At 37.3% G+C, this 17,103-nt stretch overlaps 1 protein-coding gene across 3 annotated transcripts; it reads right to left on the bottom strand.

The window, feature by feature from the left end:
* Positions 1-1,729: 1,729 nt before the first annotated feature.
* Positions 1,730-16,251, bottom strand: pnpla4 (patatin-like phospholipase domain containing 4). 3 transcript variants are annotated; one of them, XM_041271678.1, is made up of 7 exons: positions 16,107-16,251; positions 14,632-14,816; positions 14,020-14,114; positions 10,366-10,501; positions 4,846-4,911; positions 3,686-3,838; positions 1,730-2,125 (listed from the first exon to the last, which is right to left on the bottom strand). In XM_041271678.1, the coding sequence occupies exons 2-7, from the start codon at positions 14,809-14,811 to the stop codon at positions 1,994-1,996; spliced, it is 762 nt and encodes a 253-aa protein (XP_041127612.1). In that variant the 5' UTR covers positions 14,812-14,816; positions 16,107-16,251; the 3' UTR covers positions 1,730-1,993. The 3 variants fall into 3 exon arrangements, with proteins under 3 accessions (XP_041127612.1, XP_041127613.1, XP_041127614.1); XM_041271679.1 differs by lacking the exon at positions 16,107-16,251 and adding an exon at positions 14,899-14,948; XM_041271680.1 differs by lacking the exon at positions 4,846-4,911.
* Between the last annotated feature and the right edge of the window lie 852 nt (positions 16,252-17,103).

Genomic DNA, 17,103 nt, shown 5'->3' on the forward strand with positions numbered 1-17,103 from the left:
CCTATATACTACATTTAATTCAAAGAGCAAAATAGATATTGGATAGTACTTTCCGAAAAACACCACAGTATTGATTAGTAAAATGCATTTCGTAAAACAACGGTGTAATCAATGAACACTAGATTGCATGACAAATATGGCTACATTATGATTCAAATGATTGTATGAAATACAAATGAAATACCTGTATATGTAAAGAAAAAGGCACACAAAACTTGCTGTATGCATTCACTGCACCCATGCTGAAAGGTTTAAAAACGTGTCAGAAATATCCAATTTGTTGCAGATCCAGAAGAGTGTCAAACGCAGGAATGTCCTTGGTTGAAGTACTTTCTCGTAGCTCTAATTGCATGCGGGGGTGCAGTAGTAGCTGTGTTATTAATGATCTGTGTAAGTAATTAAAATATCTAATCACAATAATCATGTTACTGTAAACTGTCAGACAGAAAACACTAATACAACCTTTTGGTTTCTCCTGCAATTCATTCACAGGCAAAACATTGTTGGGACACAGTGAGAAACAAAATGAAAAGAGCATGTGATAGGAAAACAGTGTATGAAGACATGACACTTGCAAGGTCCTCACAAAAAGGGAGTCAGCTGCCTACTGTTCAGCATGATTAAGGTTAAAATATGTAATGCAGTGATTCATAAATAAACATTATGTAATGATCTCCCAACATAACCAATTGATAAATGTCTTGGCTTCATAATTGCAGCAATTTGATGGTGGCAAAAATGACAACATATTACATATGCATATATATTTTTGTAAAGTGTTACTAAGTTTGCTTGTATAATAAATGTATGTACTGGTACTGTATATTACCAAACAGTAATCATGTCTTCAACCAGACCTAACTGAAGGATATCTTGACGAGGCTTTTAAGGCTTATGTTAAATAAGAATTATTACTGATTGTTTTTGTTTAAAAATACAAAAAAAAAAAAAAGTTAGATCGTTTGGTTTATTATTTTTTTTAAATAATTAATGTGAATGAAACGGTTACATCTTTTCTGTACACATATTTGTACAGTTGGGTAATATAGCTCTTGTCATTGCTATATATAGAATACTGCATAAGGTGCTCTATGATACAAACCTGCAAGCAGTAAGAGCAGCTGCCCAGGAGTGGCTTTGTCTAGAGTATACTTTCTAGCAGCTCTGACCTAGTTAAACACAGTATTGTACTGTGCAACTCATGCAATTGTGCTGTAAAACTTCAATTTCAGTTACTGTATTTTAATCAGTAATATTGCAAACCAGAGGTAGGCAATGAAATATTACACCAAAAATTGAGTTGTTGATTTGTGCCTCTATATTTGGATACACTCCCCCACTGCATTGGCAGTACTTTAAACTGATTTTATTATCATACTGTACAAACAAGTCCAGACAGCAGAATCGGAACAAACTGTGATGAGCCCTTTACACTGTTAGAATGGATTTATTAGTGTTAGTTAATCAGTTCAACTGAAATACTGTAAAACATAACACTTTTAAATAAATTAAAATACAGCAGTGGCCAAATGTTTTGCATCACCTAGAATTTTAGGATTGAGGCATATTTAAAAAAAATAAATAAATAAAAAATAACTAAAGATAATTTAGATCTTTTATTTAACATCATGCAATCAAAGAAACTACAAAATGATATTGCAAAAGTCTACCGGAAGACATAACAGTAGTACAGTATTTCATGTTACATTTCAAAATGCCACATTTAATTATTTTTTGTCAGTTTATGGAAAACTACAAAGCAGTATTTAATTCAACATGTTAACATAACATTATTCATCAGGTTTGATTCGACTTGAAGAAAAATTAATTAGTTATATATATATATATAGGGTGAAGCAAAACTTTTGGCCATAGCTATACATAGTGTCAATGGCACCTTACAATGAGTCTTGTCCCCGAACCCCCGGGCCCCAAATAACAAATATGTTCACAATGGCTAACAGGATTTGAGGCACAAGGTAATGAATTGCAGCTACTGAAACCAGTTTTCCTTTCTTAGAAATTGCACAGCATCATCGTAGCCATTCTGATACAAGACTTCCATTTTCTCCTGCATGGGTGGGAATAAGGCTTGGCTGAGTCTTATAATGTTATCCTTGGACAGCTATATGGAAATGACAATACACTGGTATTAATGTTATATTTATTGTTTGTGAGACATTGACTGAAATACATTTTCACAAATACAAACCTTTCTTATTTATTTGTTTACTATTTTTTTTGTTTTAAATAACAGTTTTTATGTATTGGTACATAAATAGCAAATAGCATAGTTTAACCTAGAAGATGTTTATAAACAAAAACAGTCCTTACATTATTATTAATATTATTATAATACATGGTGAACTATAACGTTCCTATAAAGTTTTACAGTCTTATTATACACAGTAGTGACGCAAGATCCATTTATAATAAGATTGCCTGTGTATAATAAGGTTTATAACAAAAATTGCTAACCTCAATTAATAAAAATAAATTAAACACCAGTACTGAACACAACAGAATACTGTCAATAACAAAAGAAACAACAATAGCCCGCAGACTTAAAGTTTCATCCACAGAAGAAGGAGAAATTTGTGGAAAAATAAGAAAGAAAAATGTAGTAAGAAACTAGGCAGTGTAGACTGAAGGCCCTCAGACAACAGAGGCTCTTAAGTGACAAGGAAATCATCCAACTCCATCCTCCAAAAAAGCCAAGAAAATTTTATATTCCAATTCTTAAAATAACGCATGCAGTTAATAAAATAAAATACTGAAGTTTAAAACGAATTGTTAATAAATAAACATGTTTTACTATTTTTTAAAATTCTGTTTTACAATGCTATTCTCGACACTTCAATTGCTAAAAATAAACACTGCTAGTTTTACAATTTCTGTTCTGTCACCATGTATTATAACAAATAATATACACTATACATATCTGTACATATAAGGCTGTAATACTATCAAGAGTTTCTAGTGACACTGATAAATCACACAAGCTAGCATTCTATATGCTACTCAAACTCTTGATAGAATTATATTATGCATTACTATGCACAGTTGGGTGTACATTGTTCCTTGTATTATTATTATAGATAACACTATGTAACACAATTTTTGTTCCTGGGTAGTAAGTGTTATTTCCTAATTGCTTATGCCTCAAAAGTATAGAAAATGGCTATTATTCCCCACAAACTTTGCTTTTGTGACCAGGACAGTGATATTTCAAAATATCACTATTTCCAATGGGAAAACGGGCACATGTGTGTCTTTTCGTTCACATAAAGTCAGAAAAAAACAACATATGAATCCAAGTTAACATGTATTTATACTAAAGTAATACAAAAATGACTACAAAAGATTTAGAAGTGAGTAGTTTTTCGAGATTTACGATTATACTGTAAATAGACGCACATTTGCCCGTTTTCCCATTGGAAATAGTGGTATTTTGAAATATCACTGTCCTGGTCACAAAAGCAAAGTTTGTGGAGAATAATAGCCATTTTCTATACTTTTGAGGCATAAGCAATTAGGAAATAACACTTACTAGCCAGGAACAAAAAAAATAAAAAATAAAATTTGTTACACGGTGTAATAATCACCAGATATTATGTTATACCGTAGACATTTTACTATAAGACAACACTCTATAACTATCAATACCTTTTCTTTTAACACCTACCCTTATATCCTGTTTTGCCAATTTAATATAAACATTCATCAAACCAGAGTCTTTTGGGCAGATGTTGTAGCGGCCAATGAAAGGTGAAACAGTCACTGTGCGGCCCACGGGAAGGACAGGAAGACTGTTTGAAAGACCCCCATCAATCCATTTCTAAAAAACAAAAAAAAAAAAAGTTACACTATCAGCTCAGAGAAAACGTACTGCAAATTATGTAAAAAAAAAAAGTTTTATAAAGTGGTTTCAGATTGATTATGATTTCTCAATATGATTGAACATTTCTTCACACATCATGATTTCTGATCTCTTTAGAAAGGCATGACCTCTTAACAGCTTTCAATTATAACACAAAAAACTCACAAAATTAGTTTCTTGCAAGAAATGATTTAAACTTGAATGCCAACTCAAGCAGGAGCCAACGCCCAAGTTGCATGAACAATGATTGAAGTCAAGTTTATCTAAGCAGTTTTAAATATCAAAATATTACTCATCCAGATAAACTGTTTGAAGGTCCTTTACAAAAATGGTCCAAATTGGAAAAATACCTTGAAATTTGTTTCACTGACAAAACAAAACTAACCATATATATGTACTGCAGCACAGACACATACCCATCCACACACATACTAACACACCATTACCACAAATTGATAGAAGGGTATGACTTTAAGGAAGAGGTAAAAACAACAACACAAATCACTCCTAAATTCATTGCAATCTTTTTTTTTTTTGACAAGTTACATAGCTTTTGCTAAATTTTAAAAAGCACAAAAAACGAAAAATGAAATAAACAACCAATTAATATACAGTAGTTAGGAATTGAGTAGACCAGTTGTAATGTCCTAATCTTGGACTACGACTTCACATCTGGTTTAAATTTGGCAGCAGACTGAAGTTTTCTGTGTGTCTCAGGACATTTGTCCACATTGCAAAATGATCATAGCTAAATATGAATCTGATTTAATACATCCCATAGGTTAGTTCCGGAACATTAACAATTAGGCAAACTTTGAAGAAATGATAAGTAATGGATTGTCAAAACGTATTATGAATCACACAAACTGTTGTAATTACACAGGGCACTTATTACAGGATCCTCAATTATTTAGCAGCTTCAATATCTGTTTCTCATGCCTGACAGCAAGCTGCAAAAAACTTACGTCTCCTTGGTATTCTACTGCTTTAATCCCAGCATACAGCGGTACATAACTGCTAGCTAATAGGACCTTCAGAAGAAAAAATAAATAAATAAATAAAAATTGCTTAGTTAATGAAGACATTCTCAACTATCAGACTGGTAATTGTATTATCTCAAAAAATGTTACAAGCACAGTTACTTGAAAAAGTAGTAATCCACTGAGTTGAAAAATAAATGTTCCTCAATACCTTAATTACCTATTGAAAAGGCATGATTTCTATATAATACACATAGCAGTGTGGTAAATTCACAACAACATATACCTTGTCATGCAATTTGAAATAAATAAACACACACAGATGACAATACTTTCAACAACAAAACATTAATTAAACAGTAGGCACAGAACACGTTTAATGTTTCAAAGAGACAGTATTGTGGTACCAAATAATAAAAATAAAAACAACTTGTAAACTCCTTTTTCAGTCACAGCCCAACAGAAACTTCAAAAGCATTTTTTTTTTTTTGGTTTTAAAAATGCACTTTTACTGATGCCTTTAATTAGAAAATGTATGTTATATGACCTTCAGTGCAAAAAGAACCATGGAGTTAAATTACTATTGGATGTGCATTTTTACATCCATTGTAGAGTAAAACATATGTATGTTAAATACAGCATAAGAAATGCTTGCAGTTACAGAAATTCAACTTAGTGGGGAAATCTCTTCATCACATCTTCAAGCACTCGTCACGTAGCACTGCCACCACTAATCATCAATCTGTGCCAAGTAAAGCAAAGCACATTTTTTTGGTGTAATGAGCTTCTGTCTCTGACCTTGTATGGTCTATCGGAGCATTGTAGCTGGCAATGGTACTATGCGGAGCCAGCAACCACAACTAGCTGACCCATTTGCAGAAAGCAAAACCTATAACAAACTAAGCCAAGTAGACAAGTGCCACCGTGTGTGTCTCTCTCTCTCTCTATATATATATATATATATATATATATATATATATATATATATATATATATATATATATATATATATATATATATATAGTAGTGTGCAAAAGTTTTAGGCAGGTGTGAAAAAATGCTGTAAAGTAAGAATGCTTTCAAAAATAGACATGTTAATAGATTATATTTATCAATTAATTAAATGCAAAGTGAGTGAACAGAAGAAAAATCTAAATCAAATCCATATTTGGTGTGACCACCCTTTGCCTTCAAAACAGCATCAATTCTTCTAGGTACACTTGCACAAAGTCAGGGATTTTGTAGGCATATAGTCAGGTGTATGATTAAACAATTATACCAAACAGGTGCTAATGATCATCAATTCAATATGTAGGTTGAAACACAATCATTAACTGAAACAGAAACAGCTGTGTAGGAGGAATAAAACTGGGTGAGGAACAGCCAAACTCAGCTAACAAGGTGAGGTTGCTGAAGACAGTTTACTGTCAAAAGTCATACACCATGGCAAGACTGAGCACAGCAACAAGACACAAGGTAGTTATACTGCATCAGCAAGGTCTCTCCCAGGCAGAAATTTCAAGGCAGACAGGGGTTTCCAGATGTGCTGTCCAAGCTCTTTTGAAGAAGCACAAAGAAACGGGCAACGTTGAGGACCGTAGACGCAGTGGTCGGCCAAGGAAACTTACTGCAGCAGATGAAAGACACATCATGCTTACTTCCCTTCGCAATCGGAAGATGTCCAGCAGTGCCATCAGCTCAGAATTGGCAGAAAACAGTGGGACCCTGGTATCTACTGTCCATCAGAACACATAAGAACATAAGAACATAAGAAAGTTTACAAACGAGAGGAGGCCATTCGGCCCATCTTGCTCGTTTGGTTGTTAGTAGCTTATTGAGCAGCTTCTTGAAGGATCCCAGGGTGTCAGCTTCAACAACATTATGGGGAGTTGATTCCAGACCCTCACAATTCTCTGTGTAAAAAAGTGTCTCCTATTTTCTGTTCTGAATGCCCCTTTTTCTAAACTCCATTTGTGACCCCTGGTCCTTGTTTCTTTTTTCAGGCTGAAAAAGTCCCTTGCGTCGACACTGTCAATACCTTTTAGAATTTTGAATGCTTGAATTAGGTCGCCACGTAGTCTTCTTTGTTCAAGACTGAACAGATTCAATTCTTTTTAGCCTGTCTGCATATGACATGCCTTTTAAGCCCGGAATAATTCTGGTCGCTCTTCTTTGCACTCTTTCTAGAGTGGCCTTCATGGAAGACTTGCAGTCAAAAAGCCATACCTCTGACGTGGAAACAAGGCCAAGCGACTCAACTATGCACAGAAACACAGGAACTGGGGTGCAGAAAAATGGCAGGAGGTTCTCTGGACTAATGAGTCAAAATTTGAAATATTTGGCTGTAGCAGAGGCAGTTTGTTCGCCGAAGGGCTGGACAGCGGTACATGAATGAATGTCTGCAGGCAACAGTGAAGCATAGTGGAGGTTCCTTGCAAGTTTGGGGCTGCATTTCTGCAAATGGAGTTGGGGATTTGGTCAGAATTAATGGTCTCCTCAATGCTGAGAAGTACAGGCAGATACTTATCCATCATGCAATACCATCAGGGAGGCATCTGATTGGCCCCAGATTTATCCTGCAGCATGACAACAACCCCCAAACATACAGCGAAAGTCAATAAGAACTATCTTCAGCGTAAAGAAGAACAAGGAGTCCTGGAAGTGATGGTATGCCCCCACAGAGCCCTGATCTCAACATCATTGAGTCTGTCTGGGATTACATGAAGAGAGAGAAGCAACTGAGGCTGCCTAAATCCACAGAAGAACTGTGGTTAGTTCTCCAAGATGTTTGGGCCAACCTACCTGCCAAGTTCCTTCAAAAACTGTGTGCAAGTGTACCTAGAAGAATTGATGCTGTTTTGAAGGCAAAGGGTGGTCACACCAAATATTGATTTAATGTAGATTTTTCTTCTGTTCACTCACTTTGCACTTTGTTAATTGATAAATATAAACTATTAACATGTCTATTTTTGAAAGCATTCTTACTTTATAGTATTTTTTCACACCTGACTAAAACTTTTGCACAGTACTGTATACATATATATATACACACACACAGACGTGCTCAGATTTGTTGGTACCCTTACAGCTCATTGAAATAATGCTTCATTAATCCTCAAAAGTGATGAAATTAAAAGCTATTTTATCATGTACACTTGCATACCTTTGGTATGTCATAGAATAAAGCAAAGAAGCTGTGAAAAGAAATGAATTGTTGCTTATTCTACAAAGATATTCTAAAATGGCCTGGACACATTTGTTGGTACCCCTTAGAAAAGATAATAAATAATTGGATTATAGTGATATTTCAAACTAATTAGTTTCTTTAATTAGTATCACACATGTCTCCAATCTTGTAATCAGTCATTCAGCCTATTTAAATGGAGAAAAGTAGTGACTGTGCTGTTTGGTATCATTGTGTGCACTACACTGAACATGGACCAGAGAAAGCAAAGGAGACAGTTGTCTGAGGAGATCAGAAAGACAATAATAGACAAGCATGGTAAAGGTAAAGGCTACAAGACCATCTCCAAACAGCCTGATGTTCCTGTGACAACAGTTGCAAATATTATTAAGAAGTTTAAAAGTTTAAGGTCCATGGAACTGTAGGCAACCTCCCTGGGCGCGGCCGCAAGAGGAAAATGAACCCCAGATTGAACAGAAGGATAGTGTGAATGGTAGAAAAAGTACCAAGGATAACTGCCAAACAGATACAAGCTGAACTCCAAGGTGAAGGTATGTCAGTTTCTGATTGCACCATCTGTTGCTTTTTGAGCGAAAGTGGGCTCCATGGAAGAAGACCCAGGATGACTCCACTTTTGAAAGAAAAACATAAAAAAGGCAGACTGGAATTTGCTAAAATGCATATTGACAAGCCACAATCCTTCTGGGAGAATGTCCTTTGGACAGAGGAGTTAAAACTGGAGCTTTTTGGCAAGTCACATCAGATCTATATTCACAGATGAAAAAATGAAGCTTTCAAAGAAAAGAACACCATACCTACAGTGAAACATGGAGGAGGCTCGGTTATGTTTTGGGGCTGCTTTGCTGCGCCTGGCACCGGGTGCCTTGAATCTGTGCAGGGCACAATGAAATCTCAAGACTATCAAGGCATTCTGGAGCGAAACGTACTGCCCAGTGTCAGAAAGCTCTGTCTCAGTCGCAGGTCATGGGTCCTCCAACAGGATAATGACCCAAAACACACAGCTAAAAGCACCCAAGAATAGATAAGAACAAAACATTGGACTATTCTGAAGTGGCCTTCCATGAGTCCTGATCTGAATCCTTTTGAACATCTATGGAAAGAGCTGAAACGTGCAGTCTGGAGAAGGCACCCATCAAACCTGAGAGAGCTTGAGCAGTTTGCTCAGGAAGAGTGGGCCAAACTACCTGTTAACGGGTGCAGAAGTCTCATTGAGAGCTACAGAAAACGTTTGATTGCAGAGATTGTCGCTAAAGCTTGTGCAACAAAATATTAGGTTATCAGTCCCATCATTTTTGTCCATGCCATTTTCATTTGTTTTATTATTTACAATATTATGTTGAATAAAAAATCAGAAGCAAAGTCTGATTTCTATTAAATATGGAATAAACAATGGTGGATGCCAATTACTTTTGTCAGTTTCAAGTTATTTCAGAGAAAATTGTGCATTCGTCATTTTTTGTGGAGGGGTACCAACAAATTTGAGCATGCCTGTGTGTGTGTGTGTGTGTGTGTGTGTATATATATATATATATATATATATATATATATATATATATATATATATATATATATATATATATTTCATTTATCTACACATCATACCCCACAACTTCCAAGTGTAAAAAAGAAATTCTAGAAATTTGTAGAAAATTAATTAATTAGGAAATAGCTTGGTTGGATAAGTGTCCACCGCCCATCCTAAATTAGCTCAGGTGTAACCAATCGCCTTCAAAATCACACACCAAGTTAAGTGGCCTTCAACTGTGTTAAATTGTAGTGTTTCACATGATGTCAGGGTAAATTCAGCAGTTCCTCTAGGTTCCCTCTGCTGGGTAGTGCATTTCAAAGCAAATACTCAACCATGAACACCAAGGCACTTTCAAAAGTACTCCGGGACAAAGATGTTGAAAGGCACAGATCAGACGATTGGTATAAAAAAATATCAAACGCCTTGAATGATTATTAAGAAGGAGACTGATCAGAGAGGCTAGACTTTGTAGACTTTCTATAGGCACTGTATGTACTTTTTATAGTTGTACATATTACCAAATTTAACTCAGTAGTTTCTAAACTACAATAGTTTCTAAACTAATGATGCAAAGCATTCGAATTAATGTATTGCTCTGTGTTGTCTATCAATTTTTCATTGAAGCACACATTCATTCTCGCAACACATGCATTTTGTAAGTTATTAGAAATGATAGATATATATAATATATTTTATATTACTGAATTCAAATTCACCTTCAATTATACACACATATTTCTGTTTACTGGTGTTCTGCACATCAGTAAGATACCTTAATGAGGTCTTCCCTAGAGGAAAAACTTGAGACCATGCAATTTTCTCCGGTCTTGGAATGTGTGATTGATACAGAGAGACGATTCCCAGCAATCTCATGTGCATTTGGAGGCAGAATGTGCTCTATCCCTTCCCTGCAGAAAAGAAATGATGCTCATTCTTCATCTTTAATTATTCGTACTTCGGTCTGTTAAATATTTTACCAGGCAGATAACCAAGTTTTATAAACTGGCAAGAGCATACTTGCTCAAAACAAACTTTATGGTACAACTGTAATTACATTTTTCCTTCATGGCAGTTATGCTTTTCGCATTAAAATCAAACACCTCTTGACAGGTACACGTAGTGTACATAAAAGACAAATCTTTTTACTTGGTATTTTTTCAAAAAGATAATGCAGTTGTGATCTGTTTAAGGTGTGCAAATGCACTATAAAGTTGGAAACACCAATCCTCTTTTTTCATGCAACACGTTAGGAGCCACAGAGAAGAAAAATCCTTTATTGCTCAATTATTAGAGAAATAATGAGCTCCCTTTCAATCTCAAAATGTCAACCATTACGAGTTGGGAAATGACCCTTGTGTCACATGACCTTAGCACATATTTAAAAATCTTCTTGATAGGTCTGTTGTGACCACGTCTGTTGCATTCTGGAACAAGACGCTACATCACACAGCAACCTTCACCATTTGATTCCTCACTCCAATCTGAGCAGACGTCTCTTCACTTGCTCCATTTTCACAGCTCTGGTACAGTCAGCACCCCCGTGCATTGTACTGCTGTGCATAGCACCCTCGGTGCCCCGTGTATTCATGAGGATTAACCTGGTGCATACCACTCCCGTGCATTCCCGTGCACTTCCTCAGTGTCCCCGTGCCCAGTACACCTCGGTACTTAGCACTCACGTGCATAGCACCAGTGTCATACCCTGTGCTCGGTACAGGTGCACAGCACCCCGTACATTTATCCATCCATACAACTGTGTGAAATGTGGGGCAAGCCTCCCTCCAGATTTGTGCATCCAATGCCTGGGCGATGGTCATGCCCGGCAAGTGCTGGCAAAACCCACCTTTTGTGCTGTGTGTGCTAGCTTTCAAAAGTCCAGGGCTAAGAGGGCAAACTGTGCTGAAGGCCGTTCCACGGGGAACGGAGGACCCCTTCTGTTTAGAGGGCTCCCCGTTTGAGACCTATATGGCTCCTACCGGTCCGCTGATGGACAAGCTAGCAGTCCTTGTGAGCAGAGCTGCTGAACGCGTCCAGATCACTTGGACTTAGGAGACCTTCGTGTCGACTATCAAGATGATAACTACCCGTCACATTCTCGAGTCCATCCAGTCGGGTGACTGGTTTGCGACCGTGGACCTATGGGATGCATACTTCCACATCCCGATACGTCCTGACCACAGAATGTATCTCCGCTTCGTCTTTCAGGGCAGCGTGTTCGAGTTCTGTGTTCTTCCATTCGGTCTGTCTCTTGCTCCCAGGACTTTCTCCAACTACATGGGCGCAGTTCTGGCATCCCTGCGGCTGCAGGAGGTCAGGGTCCTGAATTACTTGTGGACAGCTGCGGGAGCAAGCTGTGTCTCACACTGCTCTAGTGACGGAGAATCTTACCCATCTGGGAGAAGAGCTCCCTGCAGCCGGCGCAAGTGACAGGTGACAGTGACAGGTTTCCTGTCGTGGCATATGTCAATCGCCAGGAGGGCTATAGTCCCTGGGGTTGCACCAAGCGGCGTTCCAGTTGCTCATTGGGCATATCCGCTTTTTAGGTCATGGAAGTCCACCTGCTGGGGGTTTCGAACCAGGGAACAGACCTGCTGTCAAGGGGGGCCTGTATCCCTATGGGGTAGCCATGACTTGGCACAGGTTCGGCAGCGCCACAGAGGAGTCCACACATTTACCTATGTGACTCTCGATTCAGAGAGGTGGGAGCCCTCTGGGAATCTATGCCCTAGCCCACAGCTGGCCTCAGGGCTTGCCGTATGCCTTCCCCCCAATAGTGCTGATCCCGTCCTTCCTGGAGAAGGTATGGAACGAGGGTGCGAGGGTTCTCCTGGTTGCGCCTCACTGGGCCAGGAGGATGTGGTTTGCTAATCTGAGCCAGCTCATTCAGGGAGCCAGCTCACCATAGTGGATCCCACTACGCAGCGACCTTCTCAGTCAGGCTCAGGGCCATCTGTGGCACCCGGACCCCGGGTCACTCCAGCTGTGGGTCTGACCCCTGAACGGGAGCATCTGAGTGCCATCTGACTCTCATAGCCACACTACAGAATGCTAAAGCCTCTTCAACGAGGTCTCAGTATTCTTGGAGGAATGGAGGATTTTCCAGGAGTGGTGCTTGGCAAGAGATCATGACCCCACCTCCTGCCCCATGTCGGTTGTTTTGCAGTTTCTACAGGACCTCCTAGAGGAGGGTAAATCCCCTTCTACACTGAAGGTGTACCTGGCTGCTATATCTGTGTCTCCCTGAGCTAATTTTTTGGCAGTGCAGTTTTTAAAAGGGGCTAGGTGGCTCCGCACTCCCCTTAAACCGATGGTTCTTTCCTGGTGTCTGGACTTGGTTCTAGAGGCTCCAACGAAGGCTCCCTTTGAGCCTCTGCATTCAGTGGACCCTAAATACTTGTCTTTTAAGAGGCTTTCTCCTGGCCATCACATCAACCAAACATGTCAATGAGTTACAGGTCCTTTCCATAGAGGGTTCCTGTTTGCACTTTACCAGCAGTGGTGACAATGTTACGTTACGCACTTTCACAGTATCACTTGAACCAGTTGGTGGAATTTGAGGCGTTCCACCCACCCTCCTTCTCTTCTGAAGCAGACTGGAGACTTAATACACTCTGCCCTGTCAGGGCGCTGAGGTGTTACATTGATACATCTCAATCATGGCAACAGACAACCCAGTTATTGGTATTTTATGGGTTGAGTACTCAAGGTCAGGTAATTTCCAAGCAGCGATTGTCGCATTGGATAGTGGATACAATACGGCTGGCTTACGAGCGGCTAACCTACCCTCTCCAAGTGATGTTACAGCTCATTCCACTAGAGGTACTATGACGTCTTGGGAGGTCTTTCATGGGGCATCCCTACCTGACATATGTTACACTGAATGTGAACTACTTCAGCGGCACCTTCTGTGGGGTCCAGAGTCCTTGATGCAGCTTTCCGTCTTGTGCAGCAGCTTTCCAGTCAGAAATGTCAACCATTAAATTTGTGAGGTAGCTATCTCACCTTCATTGCCATACGGCATCAAATGGCAAAGGTTGCTGTGTGACGTAGCGTTTTGTTCCAAAATGCAACAGACACCTGGTTACACCAGGCCTATGAGGCAGCTTTTTAAATATGTGCTCAGGTCATGCGACACGAGGGTCATTTCCCACCTTCTAATGGTAAAAATAAAAATAAAACTGAAACAAGACACCACTGGGGCTAAGTTAAAGTTGTGTAGTATACATTTTACTTGGTAGATTAACAAATCTTTATATGCCCAATCATTCCTCCTCTTTATACAACTTGTTTGGTAAATAATATTGTCTGACTATTATTATTATTGGTTATATTCCTGTACCCAAAAACAATACATTTCGCACGCATTCACATACTGTAAGAGAAACATTTTAATAAAGGAAGCATAAACACATGCAGGAATACCCACTTCAGTGTGTGCATGAAGTCATAACCTGGCGTCATTGCTCCAAGTTTCTGTTTTCGGACTTCATCAGCAAATCGATATGTAAATTCTTTGCAGTCCTAAAAAGCAAATATTATAAATGTCAGAAAAGTCTAAGCTTAAAGCAATCAGCTATCGATCACCAAACATGAAAATAACGACTACAAAGGATGAAAAAAAAATCTTTCTATGCTTTGCAAAGGGTTTTGTTATTTATTTACCTAAATAATGTATTGGGCTGCTTTTTTTTTTTTTTTTTTTTTTTTTTTACTTTGCAATAGCTTCAATATTTTTTTCTAACCTTGCTTATAAAACAACCCCAAGCATCCCTTCGTACCTGATACTGGCACAGCACAGTAGCTGCCCAGAGCCAGTGGGGTGTGTGCGAGAATGTGTAGGGAAAGGAAAAAAAAATGATGGTTGTAGTGTATTTTGAAGTTTCAAATGGGGAGAACGATTGTTCCCAGTTACTTTCGAGCACAGAAAAACAAAATGTAATGTCTAACAAAGTTTGAAGATTTATTTATTCTTTTTATCAGTCTGAAGTTGTGACAAGAAGTCACAATTCAACAGGAAATAATTATGTTTTAAGTGTACCTCTATTTTTTCAGGCACAGTTACAAGCACTGTTGCCACAAGTGCCCCTGCTGATGCCCCAGCACAGGCATTCAGTGTTCCCAGAAGTTTCTCTCCATGCAGATGAAGAGCAGCAGCAGCCCCCAAGTGGTAGATTCCCAAAAATCCACATGCAGAAAAGGACAGGTTCAAGAGGGTCATGCTACCTGAAAGCACAGGAAAGAATTGTTCAATTTATAATCCAAAAGGATGTCTAGATGACTGTAACACACTGTACCGTACACATACCTTTAAAGCATAAGCACCCCAGATAACTTTCCAACTACATGGAAATAAGGCATACAAACTGAGTACGTTAATAGAACTTCATATACTTTTTTTTTTTTTTTACTTGGTATTAAGCCATTTTTGTGGCTGTCAATAACTGAGCTAGCTGACACTAATAATACTTTACCGAATGCCTCAAAACTTACAAATAATACAGCACAGACTGAATATCTAAAAATAAAAGGACAATATATTTATATTTTTTTAACTGTCATACAGTAGTGCTGGACTTGAATGCTGAATTTACTGGTTCACATTATCAGACATATGGAAATGGTGAAATTAAGTTTTATTGTGGACAGGGCTGTTGTTTTAAATGGCAAGTTTTTCCAAGGTGACATTTAGTAGTCATTCCATGTTAAAGAAAGGGCACATACTGAGCTCAAGAAGCAGTTTCATACTGGTAGAGCATACTGCTGCACACCATTTTACTGAAGTATATAGGCCTACCTACAGTGTTGCTGGATGTAAAATGTTTGTATGTTAATGTAATATAAAGATAACAAGCTGAAGGTAGCTCTACAATTATACTTTTAAAGTAAATGACTGGTGTTGCAAAAAGGATGCTGCTTTTGAGAAGAAAAAAGAACTCTACTTTGCACTATAAAACTAAGAGAATTTACATTTTAGAAATAGGTCTCTTACATATATGTATGTGCATACCTTTTTAAGAAAAAAACAATATAGACCTAGATAAAAATGCAAATAATTTAAGAGTTGATTACAATCATTACTGCACAAACACTTAAATAATAATAACACTAATAATAATAATTATTATTTATTTTGGGGGAGAAAAGTTCCCAAAATGAAGTGAAACCATGTTTGTCAATAGTTAATTTGATTAAAAAAAAAAAAAAAAAAAAAAAAAAAAACACATAATACATAAACAAATAGTACTAGTCTAATGTACTAGAATCTGTATTTCCCGATCAGGCTTCTGATCACAGCACGACATACAAAGAAATACACGTGTTTAACGTAAGGTAGGCTATTTGTTAATGTGACAGTCTACTGTTTTACTGTTTTTCTGTGTTATTTTTTCAGCACATTCGATTTAAAAGACATTACACGTATTTTGCAGTCGGCTACGACTACATTCCTGCCATGTCATACTGTTTGCTCCTGAATTTGTATACATTACGCTTGTAAACAATATTTAAACTGACCTCACAAAGCCCTGCAGTTGCAAAAATAAGACAATAATTTAAACAATATGGAGTGGTATAGCTGCACTTCACCCAAACTGTAAAGCATACTCTTATTTTATTTCTTCACTATCTAAAACGTCAGAAGCTTCCAATAACCTTTTCCGCGTACGGTGTGCGAGAAGGACAAAAGTATAGCAAGACACAATTACTGTTGTGTTGTGTTTCTCCTGGGTCCTAGCGTCAGGAAAAGACAAGGCTGTAACTGGCAACAGCCTTTCTTGGGTTCATCGACACGTGTCTTGATTGATATGATTGATAGGAAAAATAAAACAAAACAAACAACAAAAACAAAACAAAAACAAAAAACAAAACAATTTGGCAACATAGACAAAACAGTTTTTGAGCTACAAAATGTTGACCACAGTGTTTGAGCTAATTGTGTATAGTTACAGGTTGCCTACCTCTGCTCATTATACTTATATTTTACATGCAGTAAAACATCACCAGGAAAAACAGTAAACAGTAACCATAAGGTTGCAGTTTACTACGACTATACCTGCAGCAGAATGCCAGCATTATCCAATGTAGCTCGTGAAAGCAAAATGAAAATTCAACAATCTAAATACATAGATACATAAATTAATGAATAAACTGTGTTTTACTACGACTATGACTACTACTACTACTACTACTACTACTACTACTACTACTAATAATAATAATAAATAATAATAATAATAATAATAATAATAATAAATAATAATAATAATAATAATAATAATAATAATCTGTTAAATAGGTGATTATTTCAACATGCATTAAAATTAATTCCAAAATATATCAAAAAGCTAATGGCACTATATATTTATATATTATGGGTAAAAACAAAAAAAAAAATAACCTAAAAAAAAAAAAAAAAAGCAAAAAAAAAAAAAAAAAAAAAAAATCTACTACCAATGAGAAACCCTATAAAATAACTCCAATATTGTATTTAAGTTAAAAGTGTAGGGATAGG

This window comes from Polyodon spathula, chromosome 15, assembly GCF_017654505.1.
Source record: "Polyodon spathula isolate WHYD16114869_AA chromosome 15, ASM1765450v1, whole genome shotgun sequence".
NCBI lineage: Eukaryota > Metazoa > Chordata > Actinopteri > Acipenseriformes > Polyodontidae > Polyodon > Polyodon spathula.

What these genes read in the sequence shown, in the direction of transcription:
- pnpla4 (XM_041271678.1), bottom strand. Translation starts at nt 14,811, where the DNA reads ATGACCCTCTTGAACCTGTCCTTTTCTGCATGTGGATTTTTGGGAATC. An exon ending in GACTTCATGCACACACTGAA is followed by an intron (nt 10,502 to 14,019) that starts GTGGGTATTCCT and finishes TCTTTTCTGCAG; the next exon opens with GGAAGGGATAGAGCACATTC. An exon ending in CTAGGGAAGACCTCATTAAG is followed by an intron (nt 4,912 to 10,365) that starts GTATCTTACTGA and finishes TTTCTTCTGAAG; the next exon opens with GTCCTATTAGCTAGCAGTTA.